The following is a 22,713-nucleotide window of genomic DNA, read 5'->3' on the forward strand; positions in this document are numbered from 1 at the left end:
CGCACGATGGCGGAGAACGTATCTCCACAGCCGGACGCTGGTACAACTATGATTCGACAGAGATCATCGTAAAAACCTTGCGCCGCTGACTTGCGGATACTGAAGGGGGAATTGGAGGTTTCGGAGAACTGCACTTGCCGAAGCAGTCATGTTAGTCTGACGCTAAATCACATGCATTCATAGGAAGCTGATTTGTCTCTAATGACGTTCAGATGAATTTCTCACTCACCACTATAGATGACGTAATTGAAGTATCAGTCTTAGTTGTATAGACTTATCATTATTCTCCGAAGATGGTGAAGATGATGGAAATTAGCTTGAAGACAGAGTCGTTGAGTCACATGCTAAGAAAACATCCATCCGAGAATACTCGATGATACGTCTAGGTCCTGCCCATGACAATCATGAAGGGTAGTCGATCGACCATCCAGGTATGACAAGACTTCCTCACTCTTCAATCGCCATACTGCGCTCGTAGAGGTTGGACACTATGGAAGAGTTAGTCAACGTCTTTCTCTGAATGTTCATGCGAGGGCTTACAGGTCAGTCCACCCAGGAAGAACCCCTCCAAGGTCCTGGCCACGCGCTCGTACCTGCCTATACCTTCTTCGTCGAGCACCACATTAACCTTGGCTCGGATACCCCGAACATGCGCCAGAAACTTGAGAAAGTTTCCCGTCAGGCGATCTACAAACACGGCCTCCATGTCACCACCCTTGAGCGGACGATTATCAACACGCATCGCATAGGTCGGCTCGTTGGCTTGGATAGCCTTCTGGAAGCGTTCGGAATACTGGTACAGGAAAGATGCGTGGTCTGCGACGACCTCCCAGAAGCCGATCAGCGAGAGCAGAGCAACTCGACATGTGGCCGGATGTTGAATATCAGCAGACTGATGACCAGGAAGACCACAGACGCGACAGCCACCGTATACAGGACGAGCCAATAAATTGGGCGCGTGCGACACCTGTTTCGCGCCGGCAGGTGTCATCTCGCGAACAGCAACAGAGAGCTTCATCAAAGTCTGTCGGACATGGTCAGCATCGATCGATATTGGTGAGGACATAACGTCTGGCTGCTATTTGTTAGTCTGGGTGTTAGTCTTGAAGCCTGAAAGGTCTAGCGGTAGCAGTCTTCAGAGTAGTAAATCCCGTAGAGTGAACAATTGTGAAGGCTAGTGGAGACTGGTAGTGAGTAAGGAAGGAGCCACCCGTGTGAAGTATTGACATATGAACAAGGGTACAGAAAAGGAAGGCAGCGGGGCCGTTGCGAAGCCACGGCGGACAAGTGAGAGAAGGTACGACCAGGTCAAATGGCTATAGTGAATCATTTCACCTCGCAGCCGCATGCACGTTAGCACAGACTCGCAAAGTGACATAAACGTCAGGCGCAAGACCTTCGGGAAACTCTATTGTACAGTTGCCCTTCGGAGTCACTGCCAACTATTGCACACCGTTGTGATTGCTGGTCCCTTGGATTTACCACTTAATATGAAGACAAGATCATGATCATGTTCTCTGAGCGGAGAACCGAGCAGAAGGCTCCTTCTTTAGATTAATGCACTACATTTGTCCCGCCATAGCAGGGCTACCATGGCGCTGATCAAGGTGATCGTAGTTGAGGTCAAACTCTTTCTGAACTCATGTTAGCGATTGGCACTTGGCAAAGTGCATATATATGCGGTTCAGATTACGTACCCTTTCTCTCCTCCAGTTCTTGACATCGAAGAATAGGTACCAGCCATGCTCTTCTTTTGGTGACAGTCTCATGGGCGCCGCCAGATCTGGGTCCTTCATCATCCACTGCTGGAGCTTCATATGCCACCGCCAGTCACGGTTGTATAGTTCTTGTGCAGCAATTTCTTGCAGGATGTCTCGCGGGAACTGATAGAAGATGGCTAGCAGTGTCTCCGCAGAGAAGCTGGCCATTTTCGAATGTAGCGGCGGAACGTTCGTAACAGTGTATGCTGCGGGTAGAGTGAAATCTGGTGGTATCACTGGCTTGACGTTGGACTCCGCGAACGGTGAACCAAAAGTGGGGTGTAATGGTGAGTTGCTAAGAGGAATGTCAGCAATGAAGACGTACCAATATCCGTGGTGCTTACTCTGGTCGACTCAGGTCCAGGCCCAGGACTGTCAGGTCTTGCCCCATGGCCAGCGAAGAGTAGTCAGGGCTTTCCATAGGTATCATCGCCAACAGCCCAGGCAGTCCGTATCGTTCTGAGTCTGTCATGTCCGACAACTTCTTGTGCAGCATATTTTGAGCGTTGGGAGAGCCGAGAACTTCTGCTCCAAACGTTTGATCGAACTGGTTTTGTTGTGGTCGCTGTCCTCCGGGGGCAAGATCTGCACCGCCTCGCATACCCATCTGAGGACCTAAAGAAAACATGTTCCCTGACTGTCCTATCCGTTGGTTCCCATCTGCTTGGTTGCTTGTCCGCATGTTCTCAAAGGGCGTCCGTGATGCTGTGCCAGGTAGCGCCCTGCCACCTACAGTGGGATTGATGCTCCGGTCTTGCTGGCTATCTGTGGGGCTCGAAAGGCCATTCCGTGTCTGTCCAAGGCCAGGGAAGGCGTTGTTTCCGTTGGCTCCAAAAGCCGCAGCATTCTGTATCAGGCCGGCTCTTCGGTCTTGTGGAATGTCTCCGCCAGCGCCACCCAACGGTGGAAATTCCTCCACGTTGCTCGTCTGCGGTTGGACACCCCCCAGTTGTCCTACACCCCCTTGTCCTCCAAATCGATAGTCATCGCCAGCACCAGAAAACTGACTTTGGGATGAATCATCCTGTCCCTGGTTCTGCTGTTGTTGGTTTGCAGCTTGTGCAGCTTGACCTTGCCCTTGCTGTTGTCCTTGGCCCTGTGGACGTCCGATCGTGTTCTGCTGGTTTTGTTGCGCCGCTCGTATCGTAGGGTTCGCCCACATCTGTTGCGCGGTCGTGTTCTGTTGCGCTTGCGGTGCGCCCGACAGCGAAGGGAACTCCCTGAGATCGTTAATATCTAGCTTGTATCTTTGCGATTTCTCTAAAGGGGACTTCTGAGATTCACGCCTGCCCTCTGGGCTATCTCCTTGCTTTTTTGCCATCTTACGTGGTCACTTACTCAAGATTCAACGGCGTATGAGGCTGCGAGCCGCCCATTGCTTGCGCAAAGCTTGACATGGCTCCGCCGTTTGTTCGTGTTTGCGTGTTTGGCAAGCCTGGCGCGCCCATGGGGGCTCCGAATCCCCATTGAGATGCGCCACCTACATAAACAGCAGTCAGCGATATGTCCTACAGCCACGCCAGGAGTATTCTCACCCATCTTGCCATTCTGCAACCTATTCGCACCTAATGGAGCACCGCGGCCCGGGTTCTGCTGCGTTTGGAACATGTTCGAGCGTATGCTTCGTAGAAATGGTGCGCCCTAGCCTATAAGAGGGGGGAGGTTAGTATTGTCTAATTCGCAAGCAGGTACGTGGTCTCCGGAGTAAGCGACGGGGCTGAAGTTGAAGCGGTTGAGGAAGGCGCGCAGTGAGTGCGGTCACGTAGAGGAATAGTGATGGTCGTGCGTCTGTTCTTTGGGCAACTTTGAAAGCGCAGTCGTGGGTAGCTTCGTTGCGATGTGCGGCGTGGTGCGATTTCGGTCGAACTTTAGGGTTTATGCGGCCGGGAAAAGGAATGCGTTTGGTGGGCTTGCAGGGGAAGAGTGAGTACGGACCTAGCGATAGAGTCTTTCCTTGACTTTTGCGAGCTGGCGTATGTCTAGCTCACGGTGTTGTTGTATCAGTCTCGCGTCTGGAGGTTCCCGAAAGTGAAGTGGCGCTAGATCCCACAAAGGGCTAGCTCACAATGCGGGGGATCTTCCGTCGCGGTTGACGAGTGAACACTGGCTGAGCGTTGAGACGATGCAGCCGCGTCGCATAATTGCACCTGTAATGACGACGTATAGAGTAGAAATAGCGTCGACACAGATCATCTGCCCTTACCCCTACTTACTCGTGGCAGAGGTCCAACCGCGCATTGATTACATAGACTCTGGTGGATTCTCGATTGAACACCAGCGTCGCGACTTAATGTGAGAAGTGCAGACACATTTTCAGATATATTGCTGAGTCTCTTAATATGCTTTATCATTTTGCAACTATGGTAGCTTATAGTGAAATGAATGATGATTTAGCACCCAAGCTGAAAGATGCTGTCCCGTAGCATGCCCGTTCATCCATTCCTTGGAACTTTTGAACCTTGAAAACAGAAACCTATGTAACGACTCGATCGACGCCGCTGGTATGCTTATTCCGCTGAATAGAGATCGATGATAAAACAAGTAAAGCAATCACGCTAGTAGACTTGTGAGCCTAAGCTGGGCCTTGCTGGAACAGGTGCGACATATCGGCCTCGCCGTTGATACCGAAGAAGTTGAACCTGGGTCACTAAGTTAGTCGATGGGTCGGAACATGATTGAGTTTATGACTTGCCAATCGTCAACATTTAGACTCATAGGCACAATAGGATTAGGTCGACCTCCGGAACTCTGACTCCAAGCATCATCCTGTGCGCTATGTTGTTGCTGGTTTTGTGACATCATCTCCATCTGTTGCTGCCAGGACTGAGTGTTATTATGTTCGTAACCGCCAGGAATGCCCGTGTTTGATGGTGGATTTTGCATCTGTGGTTGACCCCCAGCAGTCTGTTGTGAGGGCATGGGCATGTTCTGCGGCTGGCTCAACGCCGGGTCGACGAGACTATGATTTTGCATGGGCGACATTTGTGGGAAGTTGACTTGTGTGTCGGCTGGGAATAGCTGGTCGGGTTGGAAGTTTTGCCATACTTCTTGACTGATATTAGGAGTATCACGGGTAACCAGAAAGAGATCGGGTGGCGTTCCAGGGTACGAATATGATGGGTTGAATGGCGTCGTCGGGCGTGTTCCCGACCGTGAAGGGCCCATGAATGCATCGTGATTCTGCCGGTTCATCTGCGGAGATCCAGTAGTCATCTGGGGCATCTGTTGTTGGGGTTGTAACTCGCGCGACGGGGTGACGGCCGGAGTCTGCGGTCTTGATCGCTCATAGGAAACTTGAGCAGCCGGGGGTCCACTAGGAACAGGGAAGCCTAGGTCCATATCATCGAACTTTCGTTTCGACGACTCTTGGGCAGGTTTTGGAGGAGGTGGTGGTGGAACCGAAGGAACTTTGTTCTTCTTGTGATTGCGACCGGCAGCCTTCTGTAGGCGCTCTTCAAGATGCTTGTTGCCAAGAATCGATTCAAAAAGTGTGTGCACCATCTTTGCAACGAGCCAGACCTTGGAGACCTCTTTAAGAGCGTCTAAGCAAATCTGAAGGCGTTGCTCCGTCGCCGAGACGACGGACTTGTTCGACGACTTCATTTGGTAGACGTGCATGATGAGGGCGGAGAACAAGCTGTACACGATGAATGCGGGAGTGTACCGTATCTCATCATGAGCACGGAGGTTTTCAATGATGGATGTAATCATAGCAGCCGCTTGGTATGCGATATTCCGTGATGGGTATGCATTAGCCTCACCAAATCCGTCCAAATGACTGGCCTTTGGCGAGCCTGCCGGTGGCATATGTGCACGATGTAGAAGACATAGGGTGGTGCTGCGAGGGTAAGTGTGAGTCAGAATTGGGTCGCGGGTAACTTACTAGTAATTCGAGTGTAATAGGGCAGCCCAGAAGTGGTGGCGGTTACGCTCCCACTGCACTTCTGGTGGGCAGTGTTGCAGCCAGTCCGCAAGCGCCATGTCACTGTGGGTAAGATCTATAGCATTCGCTCTGCGGTGTTTGGACGCCACTGAGTATTGTTGCGATAGAACCAGGCCCATGATCTCGCTTAGTTTGACGTAGTTGATGAAGAACTGGACATGGATGGGATCTGGTGGGTACTCTGCAGCATGGTCTGTCTCGTCATCGATGAAGTCGTCTTCAGACACCATTTCGACGTCAGAGTCCTCAGGGTCAATGGCAACCGGTCTGCCTAGTGCTACTGCCACTGAACGGTCTCGACTGTACAGTGTCCACCAGATGCGCTTCCACAAACGCTTGTCTGAGCGTGTCAGCTGTGAACCCTCGACGCTACGGTGCATGCCCGAGCCTTGAGCTACAACAATAGCCACTCGGGTCCAGTAGAAGACGTTCTTGGTTACATCCTCGGGCCCCTCCCAGTACCAGCCCATCAAGATGAGTGCTTGCACAATGGTTACGCGATCATCCTCGAAGTTAGCATCGTATAAGGCCTTTGCGCGCTTGTAGAAGGTCATGGCTGCGGGGGTTGTTGAGCCACTGGAATCCATCAACTGCGCATTGGTACACACTCGTGAGCCTGCCAAGAGAATAGCCTGTAACAAGAGGAGCGAGGGCGGGTTCTTCGGGTCTCTGTACTGGCGCATGAAGCGGCTGCGATTGATGACTGGCACGACTGGGGCCACCCATCTGAAGAAGGCTTCGACGAGTTCGTCGCACAGCGCCCGTGGCGGGAGCAGGAAGGCACCTCGCTGGTGCAGTATCTCTATCTCCATGTTGTCCATCTCGTTGACCCGCGCCTTCGCGCCCCGCACGTTTTCTGGAAGCGGATAGTGGACAACATCGGTGGTGCCATAGCGGTCGTGTACGAGCAGTGAAAGGTTGGATGATTCTCCAAGGTATGCGACGCGGCCGGCTTCTTTAATGGGGGCACGCGCAAACTTGGGCTTCATGAATTGCACGTAGGTGCCGTTGTGGGTAGCTTGCTGGGCAGCGTATTCGGGCGAGACGGTAGTCGAGGGTGTTCCATCTTGGGAGTTGAATACGGCCGACTTCTCGCGCGGCTCGACCGAAGTGCTGGCTGGTGAACGGTCGTCGCTATCTCCTCGGTCACTGCTGTCGCGTCAGCACTATACCTTGACCAGTGAAGTCGTCTGGCCGTACCTATCGGCGTCTTTGGCCCTGGCTGTCTGCGTCTTCTTGCGCTTGGGCTGGGGGATGCGGCACTCGATGCCGAAGGCGGTGCAGTTGGTGCACGGGATTCCCAATGAGGCGGCGTCGCATCGTACCTATTGCGTTGTTACGTGGTGTCCCGACGACGACGATGATGCGGTGCCGCGGCTGATTACTCACTTTCCTTGCGTGGCAGGCTGTTTTGCGTCGTGGTTAGCAAACGTTCGTCGAATCGTTCCGTTTCTTCAGGTTGACCGAGGTGCCGAGGCTCGTCGTGTTGACCATATATCCCACCGACGTCGACGGATCCTCTCTCGTACATGAAATCAGGGGAAATGCTGCGCAAACATGGGTCGCACTCACTTTCGCACGCTCTGCTAGCGCGTTGTCGCCTGAAGGATGGGTGTCCAGGGGGAACTGACTGCGACGACGCCGACGGCCTGGCTTGTATGAGCATGTGCAAGAGGTCCTGCGCGCGGCACTGTAACCTACGGAGTCCCAATGCTGGGTTGCGCAGCGAGCGGTGGAGGCGCTGCTGCTGTGGCCACTGAACTGGCCATGAAAGAGTGTTCGCCCGACATGCTGCTGTCGCTGAGCTCTCTGGCGCGGTCGTCGAGAGTTGAGGTTGTGATTCGTCCGCAACTGGTCGTGTTCTTGGGGCACACACAGTGTGAACTAGCGCGGGCGCCGGGTACGGGAGGCTACGGCAAGGCAGTGATTACCTTTGCGACACACGAAACAGTGCTTTTTCCTGCTTGACAAGTACAATTTCCCAAAGGCTCCATGTTACACAATTACATAAGCTGGGCTACTTCCACGCCAGGTCACGTTGGCGTCATTGATCTCTTCTTTGTTGCTAGGTAGAATCGTCATCCTTCAGCCTACTTACCCCAGGTCGCGTCTCCGTCAATATGGGTCATCTCTTATTGGTGGCAGTCGCCAGTTTCAAATGCAGTAAAGCGAGACAACATATCATGCTCCATTGATCGCCGACGCCTGTCACGCGCATCCTTCTCCACGTCTTTGCTTGAAAGCCTCCAATTTGACATCCTTGTTCGCAGGACTGATGTATCTGAGCTTCACATCGCCGACCTGGTCACGAACAACTTCATCTTCAGAAGCGAATAAGAACTTCTGATGCTCAGTTGGATCCAAGACAACATTATCTGCACTTTGCACCGACATTTCGAAAACCAGCTTGAGCCATGTCGTTGTTCGTCGGCCAGGCTTCTCATCCACGAAGATAAAATGCGTGACTTTCTTCAATATACGAATCGTGTCAAGACCAGCTTCTTCTTTCAGCTCTCGAGCAGCAGCATGTAGAATCGTCTGGTCGCTATCGTCAACTTTGCCCCCTGGTATCTCCTATATAGTATTAGTTCTAGGACAGTCGTGACTTCCTCGTCGGCTCACCCAAAGGTCAGGAAATGCTCTTTCCTCCGCTGCACGCTGTACTAGCAGTAGCTTCCCTTCGTCATTGAACACAATTGAACCTGTGACCAAACAGTCATACTCGGGGTGTTGGCGAAGATAGGTTGCTTCAGACACTGCAAACTCTTGCAAAGAATCTGAAAAGTGAATCGTATCCATAGCAATGGTAACATATAGGTTGAGACGGAAGGATCGAAGTTGCAGCTCGATTTCTCAGACTATGAAGGCAGCTATATACGCTGCAATTGTCGCTGCCTTGAGTGCGACCTCACCAAAACATCGGCCTCTGATAGGACCAAGACATCGCTGGTTCGGATGTGCTAATGAGAGAAGGATAAAAAAACACATCGCGCTCCTCCTAGCAGCGCTGCTACTATTTGAGCTAACGCATGGGATGGTGCACCACGTGAGCCAAGAGTTCGCGCGTCTAGATCGACGCTAGGTAGTGAATTCAATCCAGTGCGTCACAACATCGACGCGCCTCATCCCCATCGCTGTCGCACGGTCGCTGCCCACTTCATCCCAATCGCGACCACATCCGTTCGCCTTTACACAATTCTGAACCCCCCAAAATAATCACGCGGACGGATTGCGACAATGCCTCGTCCCCCACGCTCAAAAGTCGCGTCGCGCGTCGCGAAACCCACCAAGCCGAAAGACGCCCCCGCGCCCCAGCAGCCAGCGAAGCCAACCCCAGCGCAAACCAAGGTCAGCAAAGCTGCCAATAGCTTCAGCGAAGACAGCGATGGCCTTGTCACAAGAACCAGATCAACGCGTTCGCATAGGAAAATGCCACGGGAGAAGACACCGGAGGTCCATGACGAGCCAGAGCTCACCATGACCGGCGCGCTACCGGCTGAAGAGAACACATATTTATCAGCTACCAAGACCCGTACTCCAGCATCAAATGCATCAAAGCAGATGCGCGCCACAAGAAGCAGTGCGAGGAAATCGACCGCGCATTCATCACCACTGGCTGTAGTTGCTCAAGCACACGAAGAATCGCAGATAGAAGAAGATAGCGGCTATGGCGATCTGACATTCTCATCTCTCGGTTCCGATTCCCCAGCCCACGGCACGCGCCCACCATCAGCCATCAAGGTCGGTGCAACACCCGCACATGAGAGATCGATACTGGCCTTGAGCAATTTCAGGCGAAGACCCCGGCAGCCAAGTCTGTTGCGCCAGGTACAACAGACTACCGATGTGGAGGACAACGATCAAGACGACCTAGATAACACCGACAACTTTGACTTTGACGATTTCCTTCCGCATGCCGAGTCCACACCCCTTAACGCACGGAAGCAGGCACCGGAGCAGGAGATTCGGAATGATAGCGGCACTCAGATCTCAAGCTCTGGTTCCCGTGGCACAAAGCGCAAGTTTTCGTCTGTAGTCCAAGTGCCACGCTCGTCACCACCACTGAGTCCACAGTCTGGCGAAGATGTCGAGTCAGAGCGATCACCCTCACCGAGCCTGCCAGAAGTAGTTGCATCACGCGAGGAGATGATCGAGCAAACACAAGAGGATGAGGAGCCACTAAGCGAGACACTTGCGCCCCCCATGTCGAGTAGTCCGATACGGGAAGTCTTGAAGCCGCCTCAAACACCAGCGCAGACGCGACCGCGCCGAAGAGGACGACAGGCCAAGACGCCCGTCGTGGATGAAGACTCAGAAGGCGAGGAGACAGAGACACCTGCGAGAGCTAAGCAGAGGGCCAAAAAGAAAGCAGAGCAAACTATATCTGTTGCGCAACTCAAAGCTCTATTACCACGTCGACGGAACCGCCTGCGGGACCGGGATGAGTTCGACATTGAGTCTTCAGACGATGTCGAGCCTGTGGACTCGGATCAAGATGAGCTACAAATGCCAGCGCGTCGCGTTCGCCAAAAGCAAGGGACTACAAAGTTAGTATCGCCAAAGGCAGCGACAAAGAAAGCAGCTCGCCCAAAAAAGGGTGCCCCCGCTAAAGTAGCGCAAAAGTCGGGCAGAACATACAGTCGCAGGATATCATCGGACAAGGAAAATGAGACTACAGGTCAGAACGAAGCAGACAATACTGAAGTCTCGGCAATCGAGCACTCGGAGAAGTTGGCTGCTATCAGAAGGAAGTTTGAGGAGGTTGATGCTTTTGAGCTGGAATTTGAAGAGGTGGATGCGACGACGAGCTCAAGTCCTTTCCGATGACGGTCAGGCCAGCGGATGTGAAGACTCGTTCTGTTCTACAGCTTGTTTGTTGCTTTTTGCTATCTTGATTGTGTTTGTGATGACTGATGATATATCCACGTATGTTATACAGAATCGTATGGCGCTTATTCACGTGCATGCACGCTGTTTGTAGCTGGCAGGTGTCGAGCAAAGATTCTTTAGTGGTGCGTAAACTGTACCGTCTGCAGTCCAGAGCATCGAATAGTACCTGTTCCCTCAACATGGCTAGGTGATCGGCCTGCTTCAGGAAGTGAAAGCTAATCGTTATCTGTCCTTATCGTCACGAGGCGGTTTGAGCAGCCACGGGAGGGGCGGTGAAAGTCGATGAAAGCGCACTACTTACGTACACAATCCATATTAATCTATCGTGAGACTTCTTTATGGTGCCTAGGTGACTTGGCATCGCATGTTCTGACGGTTCGGCGGCACAGTGCACGGCCGTGCTTGACTGAAGGGGGAGCACTCGGGGTTACGTAGCTTCCTGCCCCAGCTATTGAACCCTCACGATATCCGAGCATCCACCTCCCCATTGCGCCTCCGCCTTTGCTCCTGACGTTCACGCAATGTTGCCGTAACCCCATGTCATGCGGCTTCCCGACCACTCCAATCGTTTGGCTTATGCAGCACCACCTTTGCCCACTCCGCCTGGCGTCCGCATGCCATGAACCCCTCCAATGGCTCCTCGCTGTCGACATCCAAGAGCAACTCGACACTGCGCCCACGAACCCGAAGATTGATCTCCGTAGAAGATGACATATATGCAACCGACGGGAATGAGAGCGGATCGAGCAGGGCCACGTCAAGGTTAGCCTCGCGGAACACATCTCCTACCCCAAATGCACGCACAGGCGGCGCTTCCTCCTCGCGTCTGAACGTCACTTCCGCACCGTCATCGTCCTTCCAGAGATCTTCCGGCACCTCGACCCCGAAATCGCCCTCGCAAACACTCTCTGGACTATGGGGCAACTCTTTGGCGGCAATCCAGGGTATTGCCGCTACCGTCCTGGCTAGCGACGGTACCCCAGGCGACTCCGGAAACACTCGCAGGCGCACAAAACCGGGTCATGGGCGACGTACGTCTACGAGCGCACCACCGCCGAAACAATGGGGCCCGGCAGGCGCAGGCTCGCATGTTGGGGCTGGAACACACGAAGAAAGAGAGGCCATGGTCAGAGCAATGAAGCGGAAAGACCTGTTGACCGCTGGCGAGCATCTGGTTCCCGACTCTGTTGGCCGTATAAAGCGCAGGAATTCGGATGAACGACTTAGCGCGTCCGCACCTCCCAGTGAGAACGACGACCGAGATGCACTCGTATACATCCACCACGTTCGGCCGCAGGACACACTGGCTGGACTCAGCATCAAATTCAACTGCGAGCAAGCTGTATTACGCAAAGCCAATCGTATGTGGCCGAACGATAGCATACAGTTTAAGAAGCAGGTGGTGCTACCAGTAGATGCTTGTGGCGTAAAGGGAAGGCCAGTTCAGGGCCCGGATGCTCTTCCTGCTGAAGACCTACTATTGGGAGAGTATGGTGATGGTTCGAGTTCCAAGGCCCCAGTTCCAGATACTCAAGGTCTGCCTGATGGCTGGACCACACCGAAAAAGAAAGACCAAGAGAGCAATTCAGTCCCCTCCGATGCGGAAACCCCATGGAAACATGATTCATGGGTGCTCCTCCCTAATGATAAACAGCCCACACAGATCGGCCGCATGCCACGCAGAGCACTTGGCTTCTTCCCACCCGCTCGGCGGAAGTCCCTCGCGTACTCCGACGCATCAACACCTCGTGCATCCGTCGACCTTCCGCGCTCCTCCACGTCCACGAATCCACATACCAGCTCTCCCTCGCAGTCTGTTCGACCCCGTGCGTCGAGCAATCTGTCATCTGCCTCAGCCCACAGCCGCCAAAGGAGCACATCAGGCAAAGCATGGGGTCTGCACGGCCCAGGAGGTGTCGGTACAATGGGCAGAAACGTGCGGAGCCCTGGGCCTGCGCAGGATGGTCTGAACAAAAAGTTTGGTCAGTACCTGCCCAACATGGCGCCCCCACCCGGTCAGGAATACTTCACACCGTGGGCACCAGGCCTGTTGGACGCAGGTACCGGGACGTCGAGTCAGTACGGCGGATCCGGTGCTGTCACACCGCTCAGCGGTAGCGGCTTGGATTTTCAAGAGCTTGGAGGTGCTATAGAAGGATGGGTGAGAAAAGTTGGTACACAAGCACAGAAGCTTTTGAATGAGCCAGGTACACCCGGACAGGGGAAACGCAGTGCCGTGCCTGTCGTAGGAGCTGTCGGCGGCGATCTGGGTGATCTCATAGAGCTCCAAGATGATGCTTTTGAGATGGGAGATGGTGAAAGGGACAGGGGCAGATCGAGGGCGGAAGAGACGCTTGCATCGACGAACGAGCGCTCGGTATCAAGACCAGCACAGCAATATCAGTCAGCACGACCAGATATCAACCTCGTCCTGAGAGACAGGACACGAAAGGGTGACAGTAGCAAGAAGGATTAGACAGCATTATTGAATTAGGTGTCAACGGTATTAATAGCTATATGCGTGCATAGTATGATAGCTTGCTTCGTGGCATCGAGGCAATTGGGCATTTTTGGGCATCTGCAATATATCCTTCACATGTACAGAGTTCTCATTTGCACGCCTTGGTGATTTTGTTTCTGTGCCTAACCTTGCCCCTCGAAAGCTTGGTTGCGAAGACAGTCCGGAAGAACTACAAGTTTCTCATCGGATCGCCGAAGGCCGTGCGCCTCCACATCAGTGATGAGCTAAACGAAAGACGCAGGTGGTGACCCTTGGCACCGCCGTTCCCTAGATACTGTGCGGGTCATTTCTTCTATCCATCTAAATTGTGGGTGCGAGATCCCTACATGTCCGCCAGAAGTGCATTAGGCAGGTCATCTGCTTTGCTGCGGCATGGATCGGCATATGAGTCTACTCCACTCCGACGATACCTTACCACACGATCACCTGCAACATTCCTTGCACTGAACGCTCGTCTTGCACTACAACAAGCTCTGAGTGGGAGACGAACCATCTACCAAGCTACAAAGTCGAACCAGACTCCTACGCCATCAGTTACGAGAGCAGCAACGTTCGCCACGATGCATCGCTCCCCCGCCGCTATGGTTACAAAACCAATGGCGGATCCTAATATTGAGATCCGCACCCCAAGGGACCCAAACACCTTGTCTAACTATCACAACTTTGTGACCAGGCATACGAGTGTCGATTTTGATATCGATTTCCAGAAGAAGCGGTTGTTTGGAAGTGTAGTGTTGACGTTGGAGAGTCTGACGGATGAGGAGGTGAAAGATGTTGTATTGGATAGCAGGTATGCATTTGAGATACAAAAGGGTAGCAGAATCGATTGAGGAGCTCACTGACTGTGGCATAGCTTCCTTGACATCTCCGTCGTAGAAGTCGAGGGTAAAAGTGTCAAGTTCAACGTTGGCGATCGTGTGGAGCCCTATGGCAGTCCTCTTACCATTACGCTTCCATCCAAGGTTCCCAAAGGCAAGACTGTCGATGTTGAGATCAAGGTCGCTACTACCGACAAGTGCACCGCACTTCAGTGGATGACGCCAGCTCAAACCTCGAACAAAAAGCACCCGTACATGTTTTCGCAATGCCAGGCCATCCATGCACGGTCTGTCTTCCCTTGCCAGGATACTCCGGATGTCAAGTCAACTTTCAGCTTTGCCCTACGCTCGCCGCTACCGGTGCTTGCCTCGGGTCTACCTACTGGAGCCAGTGACTATCTACCTGCGAAGAAGGACGGCGAGAGCGGCACCATGAAATACACGTTTGAACAAAAGGTCCCGATGACAGTGTACCTTTTCGCTGTTGCGAGTGGAGATCTAGCGTGCGCAAGCATTGGCCCCCGCAGTACGGTATGGTCCGGACCCGAAGAGCTCCTTGCGTGCAAAGATGAACTTGACGGCGAAATCGAACCCTTCATGAAGGCACTCGAATCGATTGTCTCACCCGCGTACCAATGGGGACAATACAATGTACTCATTCTGCCACCATCATTCCCGTACGGCGGCATGGAGAACCCAGTCTGGACCTACGCTACTCCTTCCATCATCTCTGGTGACAAGCAAAACGTCGACGTCATCGCACACGAGCTGTCTCATTCGTGGTCTGGTAACCTTGTCAGCGCAGCGAGCTGGGAGCACTTCTGGCTGAACGAAGGCTGGACCACCTACCTTGAACGTAGAATTGCCGCTGCCATTCACGGAGAGGCGCATCGCCATTTCTCTGCTATCATCGGCTGGAAAGCTCTGGAGCAAAGCATCGAGAACTATGGCGCAGACCACCCCTACACTAAGCTCGTTCTCGATCTCAAGGGTCAAGATCCAGATGACGCATTCTCCTCCATACCTTACGAGAAAGGTTTCCATGCTCTTTACCAGTTTGAACTGCTTCTTGGAAAGGACAAGTGGGATTCCTTCATCCCACACTATTTCGACACCTTCAAGTTCAAGTCAGTCGATTCATACGACTTCAAGAGCTGTCTGATAGAGTTCTTCGAGAAGGATGCTGAGAGCAAGAAGAAGCTTGATGACTTTGACTGGGATAAACTCTTCTACGCGCCCGGTTATCCTGTGAAGCCAGACTTTGATCAGACTATGGTCGAGAGTTGCTATGAGCTTGCAGACAAGTGGCAAAGCCTAGTTTCTTCCGAATCCGGAGACTTCAAGCCCCAAGCTTCAGATATTGGAGGCTGGGTATCTAACCAGTCGGTTGTCTTCCTCGAAAAACTCCAAAACTTCGCTTCCAAGTTCTCAGCCGACCAAATTCACTTGCTAGGCGCAACGTATGGCTACAACGACACCCAGAACATTGAAGTTCTATCACGCTACCTGAGTATCGGACTCATGGCCAAGGCACAAGAGACGTACGAGCCAGCAGCGACTTTGCTAGGCAAGATTGGTCGTATGAAGTTTGTGCGACCCATGTTCAGGTTGTTAAACGAGGCGGATCGTGATCTGGCTGTCAGCACATTTGAGAAGAACAAGGAGTTTTACCACCCAATTTGTAGGCAGATGGTTGAGAAGGATTTGTTCGAAGAGAAGAAATAGTGTTGAACAGGAAAAAACACAAATTCGAAAAACGACACATGGATTTTAAGATACTTAAATAGCTTTGACCATCCGAGAGCATCATTCAAGTGCCAGCTAAAGCGTGTAGATTCTGAAATGTAATGTGACGTAACCCGTTGGCACATCTTGGCATGCCAACAAGTTATTGAACGTGTTGGAATGCGGAAACCACGACCATCACTTTCAACACTCGGAACAACCACCGAGACAAAAACTTCGGCCTCACAACCCCGAGACCGGTATACCTCGTCCCGTCGCCATCTCGCATCGAGGCCACAAGCCTCACACTTCTACCCATCGGTATACCGCATTCGGCACTCCCGATCCCCGCATCCCGCATCTCCAGCATTCCACTCCCTCGAAGGGTCGTCTGTTTAACCCCTCATTCATCCGAAATCGCCGCCCAGACGCCTTGCCCTTGCATATTGCCTTTCTGCCAAATCGTATAAAAGATTCTCGCCTACCCAGCCCGCCCATAATGACCCCTCCCAAGCGCGCCTTGTTCTCTCTAAACCTCGACACTGACGCAGACCACGTATACCAAAAAGTCGAAGACCACAACAAGGACGGTGTAGACAGAGTTAAAGTCTTGGAAAGCAAAGGGCCCACTCGCGGACACACGGATTTGAGTTACGTGACGAGGCCGTTTGAGAAGACTGTTCATCGAGCTGTTAACGAGGTTATTGACGGAAGAAAAGTCAAGTCTGCGGAAGGAGAAATATCATATTCGACAACTAGAACCGAAAGACGAAGTGGTGGTACTTCTAGACGAAATCAGGACACAGACGACGAAGACAGGGAGAAGAGTCGATTGAACATCGTTAGTAAAACGAAGAGAAGGAATATTGAGAGGAAATACGACACTTCAGAGCTTTGAGATCTCTCCAAAAAGCAACATGTCAGCGGACCAGCAGCCTCTCCGTATAGCCATTGGCTGCGACGATGCGGGCGTCTCGTACAAAAAGGCCATCATCAAAGACCTAGAAGCCGATTCCCGCATTGCCTCCGTAACCGACGTCGGCGTCCCCGAAAACAGCGACAAAACAGCGTACCCACATATCGCCGTCGATGCCGCCAAACTCGTCGCAGAGGGCAAAGCAGATCGTGCGGTCCTCATCTGTGGCACCGGTCTTGGTGTGGCCATCTCGGCGAACAAAGTGCCTGGTATCAGGGCTGTGACAGCACACGATAGCTTCTCGGTAGAACGTGCGATTCTGTCCAACGACGCACAAGTGCTATGCATGGGTGAGCGAGTTGTTGGAATTGAACTCGCGAGGAGATTAGTCAAGGAGTGGGTGGGATATCGATTTGACAAGAGCAGTGCTAGTGCGAAGAAGGTGGAGGCTATTATGGAGTATGAGAGGGAGAATTACAAGGGTTTGGTTGAGGATCAAGGGAAGAGCAAAGGGTGCTGAGTGTGGAGAATTCAATGTTGTAGGTTTTCAACAGTGGGATACTGGGGTGGAAGTGCCGTAGCCATTGCTGAGTAGTGCAAACAGAATATCACGGCTAAGCCTCTCACCTTGATGTGTTCAGTTCTTCACATCTAATGATCCGGTGTGCCAAACTCCCAAATATCCTTTTGATACCCCTCCGTCAAATCCTTGTCCTGCCCATATTTCTCCTGCCACATCGTGAACCCGCCTTGTAGGACGTAAACCTTTTGTTTCTTGATCTGCGTACCACTAGGCCCCTTCTGCTCTCCCTCTCCCTCCTTCTCCACAGCCTCACTCTGCTCCTTGATCTCACCCTTTGACTCTATCACCGAACCAGGATCCAGTCTTTCCTTCTCCCTCAAGTATCGTAGTGCGGCACTAGGTCCCCGTTGCTGCGATAACGCGCAGTGGAAGATGACGACTTGCTTGTCTTGTAGTGTGCGGATGAGCTCAGGAGTTTTGTAGTCGAGTTGCGAGGAAGGAACCCAGGTTGAGCCTTTGATGTGGCCACCAACGTGATCGCTGTCTCGTACCTAGATTGCGAAAAGGTGTTAGTGTTGTGGTTCCTGAGGCAGGTTTGTTGGAGGAAGGGTTTTCTTACGTCAACTACTGCGGTGTTGGGAGGTAACGCAGAACCTGACGATTTGAAGTCGCTAGCGAGTGATTCGCGGGTTACGAACTCCAAGTCTGAGAGAGATATAGTCGACATTGTGCGAGTGGTGGGATGAGGTAATGGACGGATGAAGAAAGGATATGGGTGCGCAGTGGCAGAGATTTGGTGGGCAGGTTTTCCTGCGCGTAAAATCCTGAGAGAATACAGATTGGAGTTTGTAGTATCGTGAGCGAGTGTCTTTGATGTATCAAGAAGGTGCGGTATGTGTACCCGAGTCACAATGCGTAGAATGAGTGAAAGTAGTTTGGAGGGGTAGTGGGGTACGCGTGGGGAGCTACGTCGCGTAGACACGTGTGTTCTCCACCCAATGGGCAACTGCAAGTGACATGCCATAGTATATGCTCTAGACTCCAATGTGGCTTTACGCAGCACGTCAAAGGCTTGGAAATGTCGTGATATCGCCTAGGCATAAGCAGGGGAAACGTTTCGGGTGTCAGAATCCAAGGCATGCTGATAACAACAAGTCGTATTGGTACATGGTGCAGAATGAATAAATGTTATCGCTCAAAACCATGCAACCAAAGCTATGATACACACCGAAGCGAACGCCAAAACCCCAAGGGTCATCCTATAATCTTGTCTCGAAGCTTAGTCATGTTTCGCGCCTCCAAAGTTGCCATTACCCATGCTGCCTAGTAGCCCGTCCTTCTCTCCCAGTTGAAAGTACGCGCCGGTACTGCCAAACTGTCTCCTTCGTCTGCTGTTGCCAAACAATGTAGCCGCAGTAAAGAAACCCACAAACATGCCGAGGGAGATGAAAGGGTGGTTGTTGACAAAGTGGCGAATCGACAGCCACATGCCAGCAATGCGACCAGTGGTAGACTTGGCCGCGATCTTGGGAGGGTTTGAAGTGACCATTTTGATGGTCTCAAGGATTGCTGCGCGAGAGAGACGAATAGGTTCACCAGAGATGGTGCTATCCCAGTAACGGCGGTTCTGCGTATGTTAGCAGGTTTCATATAGGACCGGTTTTGGTGACTTACATCTTCATCGTTGATGATAACGCTCTCGCCATCCTTGACATCGACACCGTATGTAGTCCGGATCCAGCGTTCCCAGAAGATACCGTCGACCCACGCGAAACCAACCTGAGTGCGCGGGATGTCATCCATGTTGATGCGGATAGACTTGGCATCCCTAAGTGCTCGCTGATTGTCCTTGTCTTCAGCCTCTTCAATGCGGAGTTGCTTAGCATCGCGGAGCTCCTGTCGCTCTAGCTGGAAGGCGGTCTCCTGCTTATCGATCCATTCGATTGCTGCGCTCTTCAACTCACGCTTAGAGAGGATGAATTCGTCGGAACGGTCGCGATTCAGTATACCTAGAACGACAAATTTGCCTTCCATAATCTCGCGAGCATTGGAAGACGTCATCTCGGGGACGATAGGCAACCAGACAGACTTCATCCAGCTAAGGACTTTCTTGACATCACGCATCTCGAAAGGTGTCCTAGGTGGGTAGTACGTAGGTTTTCCGTCTCTTGACACCATCAGTCTCGGCCATGTTGAAATCTTGAAGCGGTCAAACAGCTCCTTGTCATTTGTCTTGACCAATTTTGCGCGACCGACAAGGCTGAGAGGAAGTCGCTCTAGCGCTTGAAAATCCTCGGATGTGGTCGCGTGATCGTAGAAATAGGTAAAGATGACCTCTTCAGTCTCTTCCATCTTTTTAAACTCCTCGGCATTTACATCACGTACTCCAGCACCAACAGCTGAAGCCTTCTCTGCATAATCCAACAGATCGCCAAGCCCACGGAGACCCGAGTACTCGATACGCTCGCCGCCTTGGAAGAAGAGCATGGTTGGGTAGCCTCGAACGCCAGCTGCCTTGCATAACTTCTTCTCTACATCGCAGTTGACCTCTCCAACGTTTAGCTTTCCCTTCATCTGGCGCGCGAGGTTTGCCCATGTCGGCGCAAGAGCCTGGCAGTGATGGCACCATGGCGCGTAGAATTTGATGAACCAGGGATCGCGTGTGTCTGTAACAAGTTTCTCAAACGTCTCGGCGGTGAGGGGCTCGACGGTGCCAGATGGGTTCGCGTTCGAGGTGGGTTCGGTCTTTGCGGGAGCGGCCTTGGTCGTCTTGGTGAGAGAGGGTGTGGCGGATGGGGTCAGGTTGGTGGCCGGGCTTGCAGCTTTCTCATCTTCTTTCTTGTCTTGAGCCGCCTCTTTCTTCTCTTCCTTGACAGCTTCCTCTGTGTCTGGGCCGGTCTCTACGGATGTTGCACCAACCTTTGGCAGTTTGGGGCCACCCTCTTTGCGTGTACCGGGTCGCAGAGTCTCCAGGAGTCTCTCAACCCAGGAGCTCATGCCCTTGATGTCTTTGGAGCCCGTCTCTCTCTCCGACTCCTTTCCGTCTTGGAAGTAGACCATGGTAGGGTAGCTCTGAATGTTGTGCTTTTTGCAGACATCAGCGTAGGCGACACAGTCAACCTTGGCAAATTTGAAGTCATAGTAGCGCGTGAAGGAGTTTAGGGAGTCGCCTTCGGGCTCGTCTTTGGAGAGGAAGGGTTTCGAGGTGTAGTAGAACTCGTAGGTGGTTTGGTAGGTTGGCTTGAAGTGCATGCAGTGGCTGCAGTAGGGGGAGAAGAACTCGACTATCCTATGGTGTCGTTAGCATTATTTCCAGGATGAACATGTCTCCTTTCGTACCAGTTGCCTTTGCTGATCTCAGTGTCTATCGTTTTCGGCCCAAGTTCTATCATGGGAGGCACTGTCTCGCCATTAAATATCGTGTCTGGCGTCTTGTCGTCCCAGTCATCCTTCTTAGCCGTCGCCTGGGCAGTCGGGGTCTCTGCCGCAAATGTAGAAGTAAACGTCGCCAGCGACAGGAGGGAATATATCATGGAGCGCATCGTTGCGGCGGCGGAGGGGGCGGGCTGCTCGTGCGAGGCAGCGGTCCTCTAGAGAGGAATAAGATCGGTATTATATATCAGGCTTGGAAGTGAATGCGACTAGGGCTTGTAGAAATTACACGCAACCTGGCTATCACAAGGCGTGGCGGGGGGTTGTCGCGCGCAAGTGAGGGTATTCGTGTCCCTGAACATTGCTAGCCAGGGATCGCCGCTCCGGCTGCATATCGCTTGGCGGGCGCATCTTCGTCCTGACGGCATCACCACCGTCAAGCACCAATTGCGCCCCAACCCCACACTCGACACTCCCGCCAACATGAGGGCAGCTGCACGTCTCCTCGCCAGCGTCAAGCCTGGCCAGTTCCTTGAGGCCGGCACTCCCACGGGTCTCACAGGGCTCCTTACCCACCCGTCGCCGCGCTCCGCGCTGCTCTACCACTACCACTCGACTCTTGACAAGCTCAAGAAGATTCCCGAATCATCCGTATACCGCCAGTCAACCGAGGCCCTTACAAAGCACCGTCTTGCCATCATCGAGCAGTCCAAGCCAGCGGGATGGGACGAGTGGCAGCAAAAGATCGCCATGCAAGTTAGCGACGACCCAACCAGATACCAGGTCCTCGACACATCAGCCGGACAAACCATCGTAATCCCAAACCAGGCTGAGGTTGACGAGCGGTCAAAAGCAGCCGAGTGGGATGGAGAGAAGATCGAGACGTTCCCCGAGGGTATTCGTTCGTCCAAAGAGCGACTGCCCCATGCGAGGAAGATGAAGGGCGACGTCAACTACACACCTGAGCGGGTGATGAACGATATCAAGTTTGACCCCGAGCCGCAGTACACTGCCGAAGCGTATGTCTTCACCAAGCCGCAACGGGTGGCGACTCCATCACTGACTAGTATAGTATTTCCGACCTTGAGAGCAGACTTGGCGCGGGCCTGATTGAAGAAGTCATTCAGGTCGCTGAGGGCGAGCACAAGCTCGTCGACGTCATGACCGAGGCCAAGGTGTACGTAACATCTATCATTAGTGTTGGACTACAGCTAACATGCCGCAGTTGGGAGCCACTCGAGGAGCCTGCGCCAGAAGGCCAATGGTCTTACTTTGAGCGCATGACACACACAAAGACACAGAAGCCATAGACTCGCGTCGCCCACCAAAGCATGTAGATAGTAGAAGAACAAACATTATATTTGTGCATGTGAGGCTCCATCACCATTCCGCTACCCTACAAGATATATGTGCTTTCCATCTGTGACGTCCCTATGAACTTAAGCTCCCCCTCCCTTTCCTCCCTGTTGCTCCTTCAAAGCTTCTGTCCTCAATTGGTTCCGCTTGACCAGGATCCTCAGCGTGTTCTGCTTTTCAATATCCGCCATTTCATTCCAGTTTGAAATTCGCGACAGGGTGCCATCTTTGTTGACTACCAGAGGACCCATGTGGTCTAGCTTTACCGCTTGACCACCAACATTGACTTGCGTGACACCATCTTCTGCTGTAGGTGCTGGAAGAGGTAGTGGAGTCTTGTTCGATTCCGATGCTTCTTGGCCCTGGGAGTTCTGTGGGGTTGCCTGGTTGACGGAATTGGTGAAGTCTGACATGGCGCGAGTTGGTGAGTGGATGTTGTGGGGGACACGAGTATTAAGTATTCGTGGAGTCTGTAAAGTCGTAGTGGAGCGTGTGCGCAAGGCTTGTGATACTGCTCTCATTGATTTCATGGGTTTTCTCGATGGGGTAAGAAAGTTGGCACTTGGTTCATGTGTACTCTCAATGTCTGCTACGATGTTCGAAGAAACTTCCGTTTTTGCTTCTAGAAAGGTCTACCACAAACATACAAAAAATCGTATCTCACACATCACCAAACGCTGACAGGTAAAAGTATACTAGAAAGAACAGCACCAGACAGCAGTATCTCAGATCACTTAGAGTATGGTTGCGCGTGACGCACATCTGTAGTTGTGCTTTTTGGAAGATTTTTAGCATGCCCGAGAGGACCACAAAATGCGAGATCGTTGCAACACTACGATCACCATATGCAGTAGCATATTGTTGCTCCCGCTGCAGGGAAGCAGAAAAC

At 52.5% G+C, this 22,713-nt stretch overlaps 9 protein-coding genes across 9 annotated transcripts; 4 read left to right on the forward strand and 5 right to left on the reverse strand.

Annotated features, from left to right (window-relative positions):
* Positions 1 to 447: 447 nt before the first annotated feature.
* On the reverse strand, positions 448 to 3,368 carry GT037_000468 (uncharacterized protein; the record flags this gene model as incomplete). The annotated part of the gene is made up of 6 exons (XM_038925515.1): positions 448 to 488; positions 541 to 1,075; positions 1,698 to 2,055; positions 2,105 to 2,980; positions 3,099 to 3,240; positions 3,296 to 3,368. 6 exons carry the CDS (start codon positions 3,366 to 3,368, stop codon positions 448 to 450), a joined length of 2,025 nt encoding a protein of 674 aa, XP_038791371.1.
* Positions 3,369 to 4,315: 947 nt separating this feature from the next.
* Positions 4,316 to 8,502, reverse strand: GT037_000469 (cutinase transcription factor 1 alpha; the record flags this gene model as incomplete). The annotated part of the gene is made up of 9 exons (XM_038925516.1): positions 4,316 to 4,399; positions 4,449 to 5,598; positions 5,644 to 6,852; positions 6,904 to 7,028; positions 7,093 to 7,109; positions 7,276 to 7,352; positions 7,405 to 7,613; positions 8,017 to 8,277; positions 8,326 to 8,502. The coding sequence occupies 9 exons, from the start codon at positions 8,500 to 8,502 to the stop codon at positions 4,316 to 4,318; spliced, it is 3,309 nt and encodes a 1,102-aa protein (XP_038791372.1).
* A 438-nt stretch (positions 8,503 to 8,940) lies between these two features.
* Positions 8,941 to 10,530, forward strand: GT037_000470 (uncharacterized protein; the record flags this gene model as incomplete). Its single annotated transcript, XM_038925517.1, has 1 exon — positions 8,941 to 10,530. The coding sequence occupies one exon, from the start codon at positions 8,941 to 8,943 to the stop codon at positions 10,528 to 10,530; it is 1,590 nt and encodes a 529-aa protein (XP_038791373.1).
* A 682-nt stretch (positions 10,531 to 11,212) lies between these two features.
* GT037_000471 (carbohydrate-binding module family 50 protein) lies at positions 11,213 to 15,657 on the forward strand (the record flags this gene model as incomplete). Its single annotated transcript, XM_038925518.1, has 3 exons — positions 11,213 to 12,996; positions 13,386 to 13,904; positions 13,968 to 15,657. 3 exons carry the CDS (start codon positions 11,213 to 11,215, stop codon positions 15,655 to 15,657), a joined length of 3,993 nt encoding a protein of 1,330 aa, XP_038791374.1.
* Positions 15,658 to 16,156: 499 nt separating this feature from the next.
* Positions 16,157 to 17,093, forward strand: GT037_000472 (uncharacterized protein; the record flags this gene model as incomplete). Its single annotated transcript, XM_038925519.1, has 2 exons — positions 16,157 to 16,498; positions 16,548 to 17,093. 2 exons carry the CDS (start codon positions 16,157 to 16,159, stop codon positions 17,091 to 17,093), a joined length of 888 nt encoding a protein of 295 aa, XP_038791375.1.
* A 131-nt stretch (positions 17,094 to 17,224) lies between these two features.
* Positions 17,225 to 17,823, reverse strand: GT037_000473 (cdc25 family phosphatase ibp1; the record flags this gene model as incomplete). The annotated part of the gene is made up of 2 exons (XM_038925520.1): positions 17,225 to 17,647; positions 17,716 to 17,823. The coding sequence occupies 2 exons, from the start codon at positions 17,821 to 17,823 to the stop codon at positions 17,225 to 17,227; spliced, it is 531 nt and encodes a 176-aa protein (XP_038791376.1).
* Positions 17,824 to 18,375: 552 nt separating this feature from the next.
* Positions 18,376 to 20,638, reverse strand: GT037_000474 (thioredoxin-domain-containing protein; the record flags this gene model as incomplete). The annotated part of the gene is made up of 3 exons (XM_038925521.1): positions 18,376 to 18,723; positions 18,771 to 20,385; positions 20,436 to 20,638. 3 exons carry the CDS (start codon positions 20,636 to 20,638, stop codon positions 18,376 to 18,378), a joined length of 2,166 nt encoding a protein of 721 aa, XP_038791377.1.
* A 313-nt stretch (positions 20,639 to 20,951) lies between these two features.
* On the forward strand, positions 20,952 to 21,778 carry GT037_000475 (nadh-ubiquinone oxidoreductase kd subunit precursor; the record flags this gene model as incomplete). Its single annotated transcript, XM_038925522.1, has 3 exons — positions 20,952 to 21,487; positions 21,541 to 21,645; positions 21,694 to 21,778. 3 exons carry the CDS (start codon positions 20,952 to 20,954, stop codon positions 21,776 to 21,778), a joined length of 726 nt encoding a protein of 241 aa, XP_038791378.1.
* Positions 21,779 to 21,907: 129 nt separating this feature from the next.
* GT037_000476 (uncharacterized protein) lies at positions 21,908 to 22,237 on the reverse strand (the record flags this gene model as incomplete). The annotated part of the gene is made up of 1 exon (XM_038925523.1): positions 21,908 to 22,237. The coding sequence occupies one exon, from the start codon at positions 22,235 to 22,237 to the stop codon at positions 21,908 to 21,910; it is 330 nt and encodes a 109-aa protein (XP_038791379.1).
* Positions 22,238 to 22,713: the final 476 nt, after the last annotated feature.

The sequence above is a fragment of the Alternaria burnsii genome (genome assembly GCF_013036055.1).
Source record: "Alternaria burnsii strain CBS107.38 chromosome Unknown 705, whole genome shotgun sequence".
Taxonomy (NCBI): Eukaryota; Fungi; Ascomycota; class Dothideomycetes; order Pleosporales; family Pleosporaceae; genus Alternaria; species Alternaria burnsii.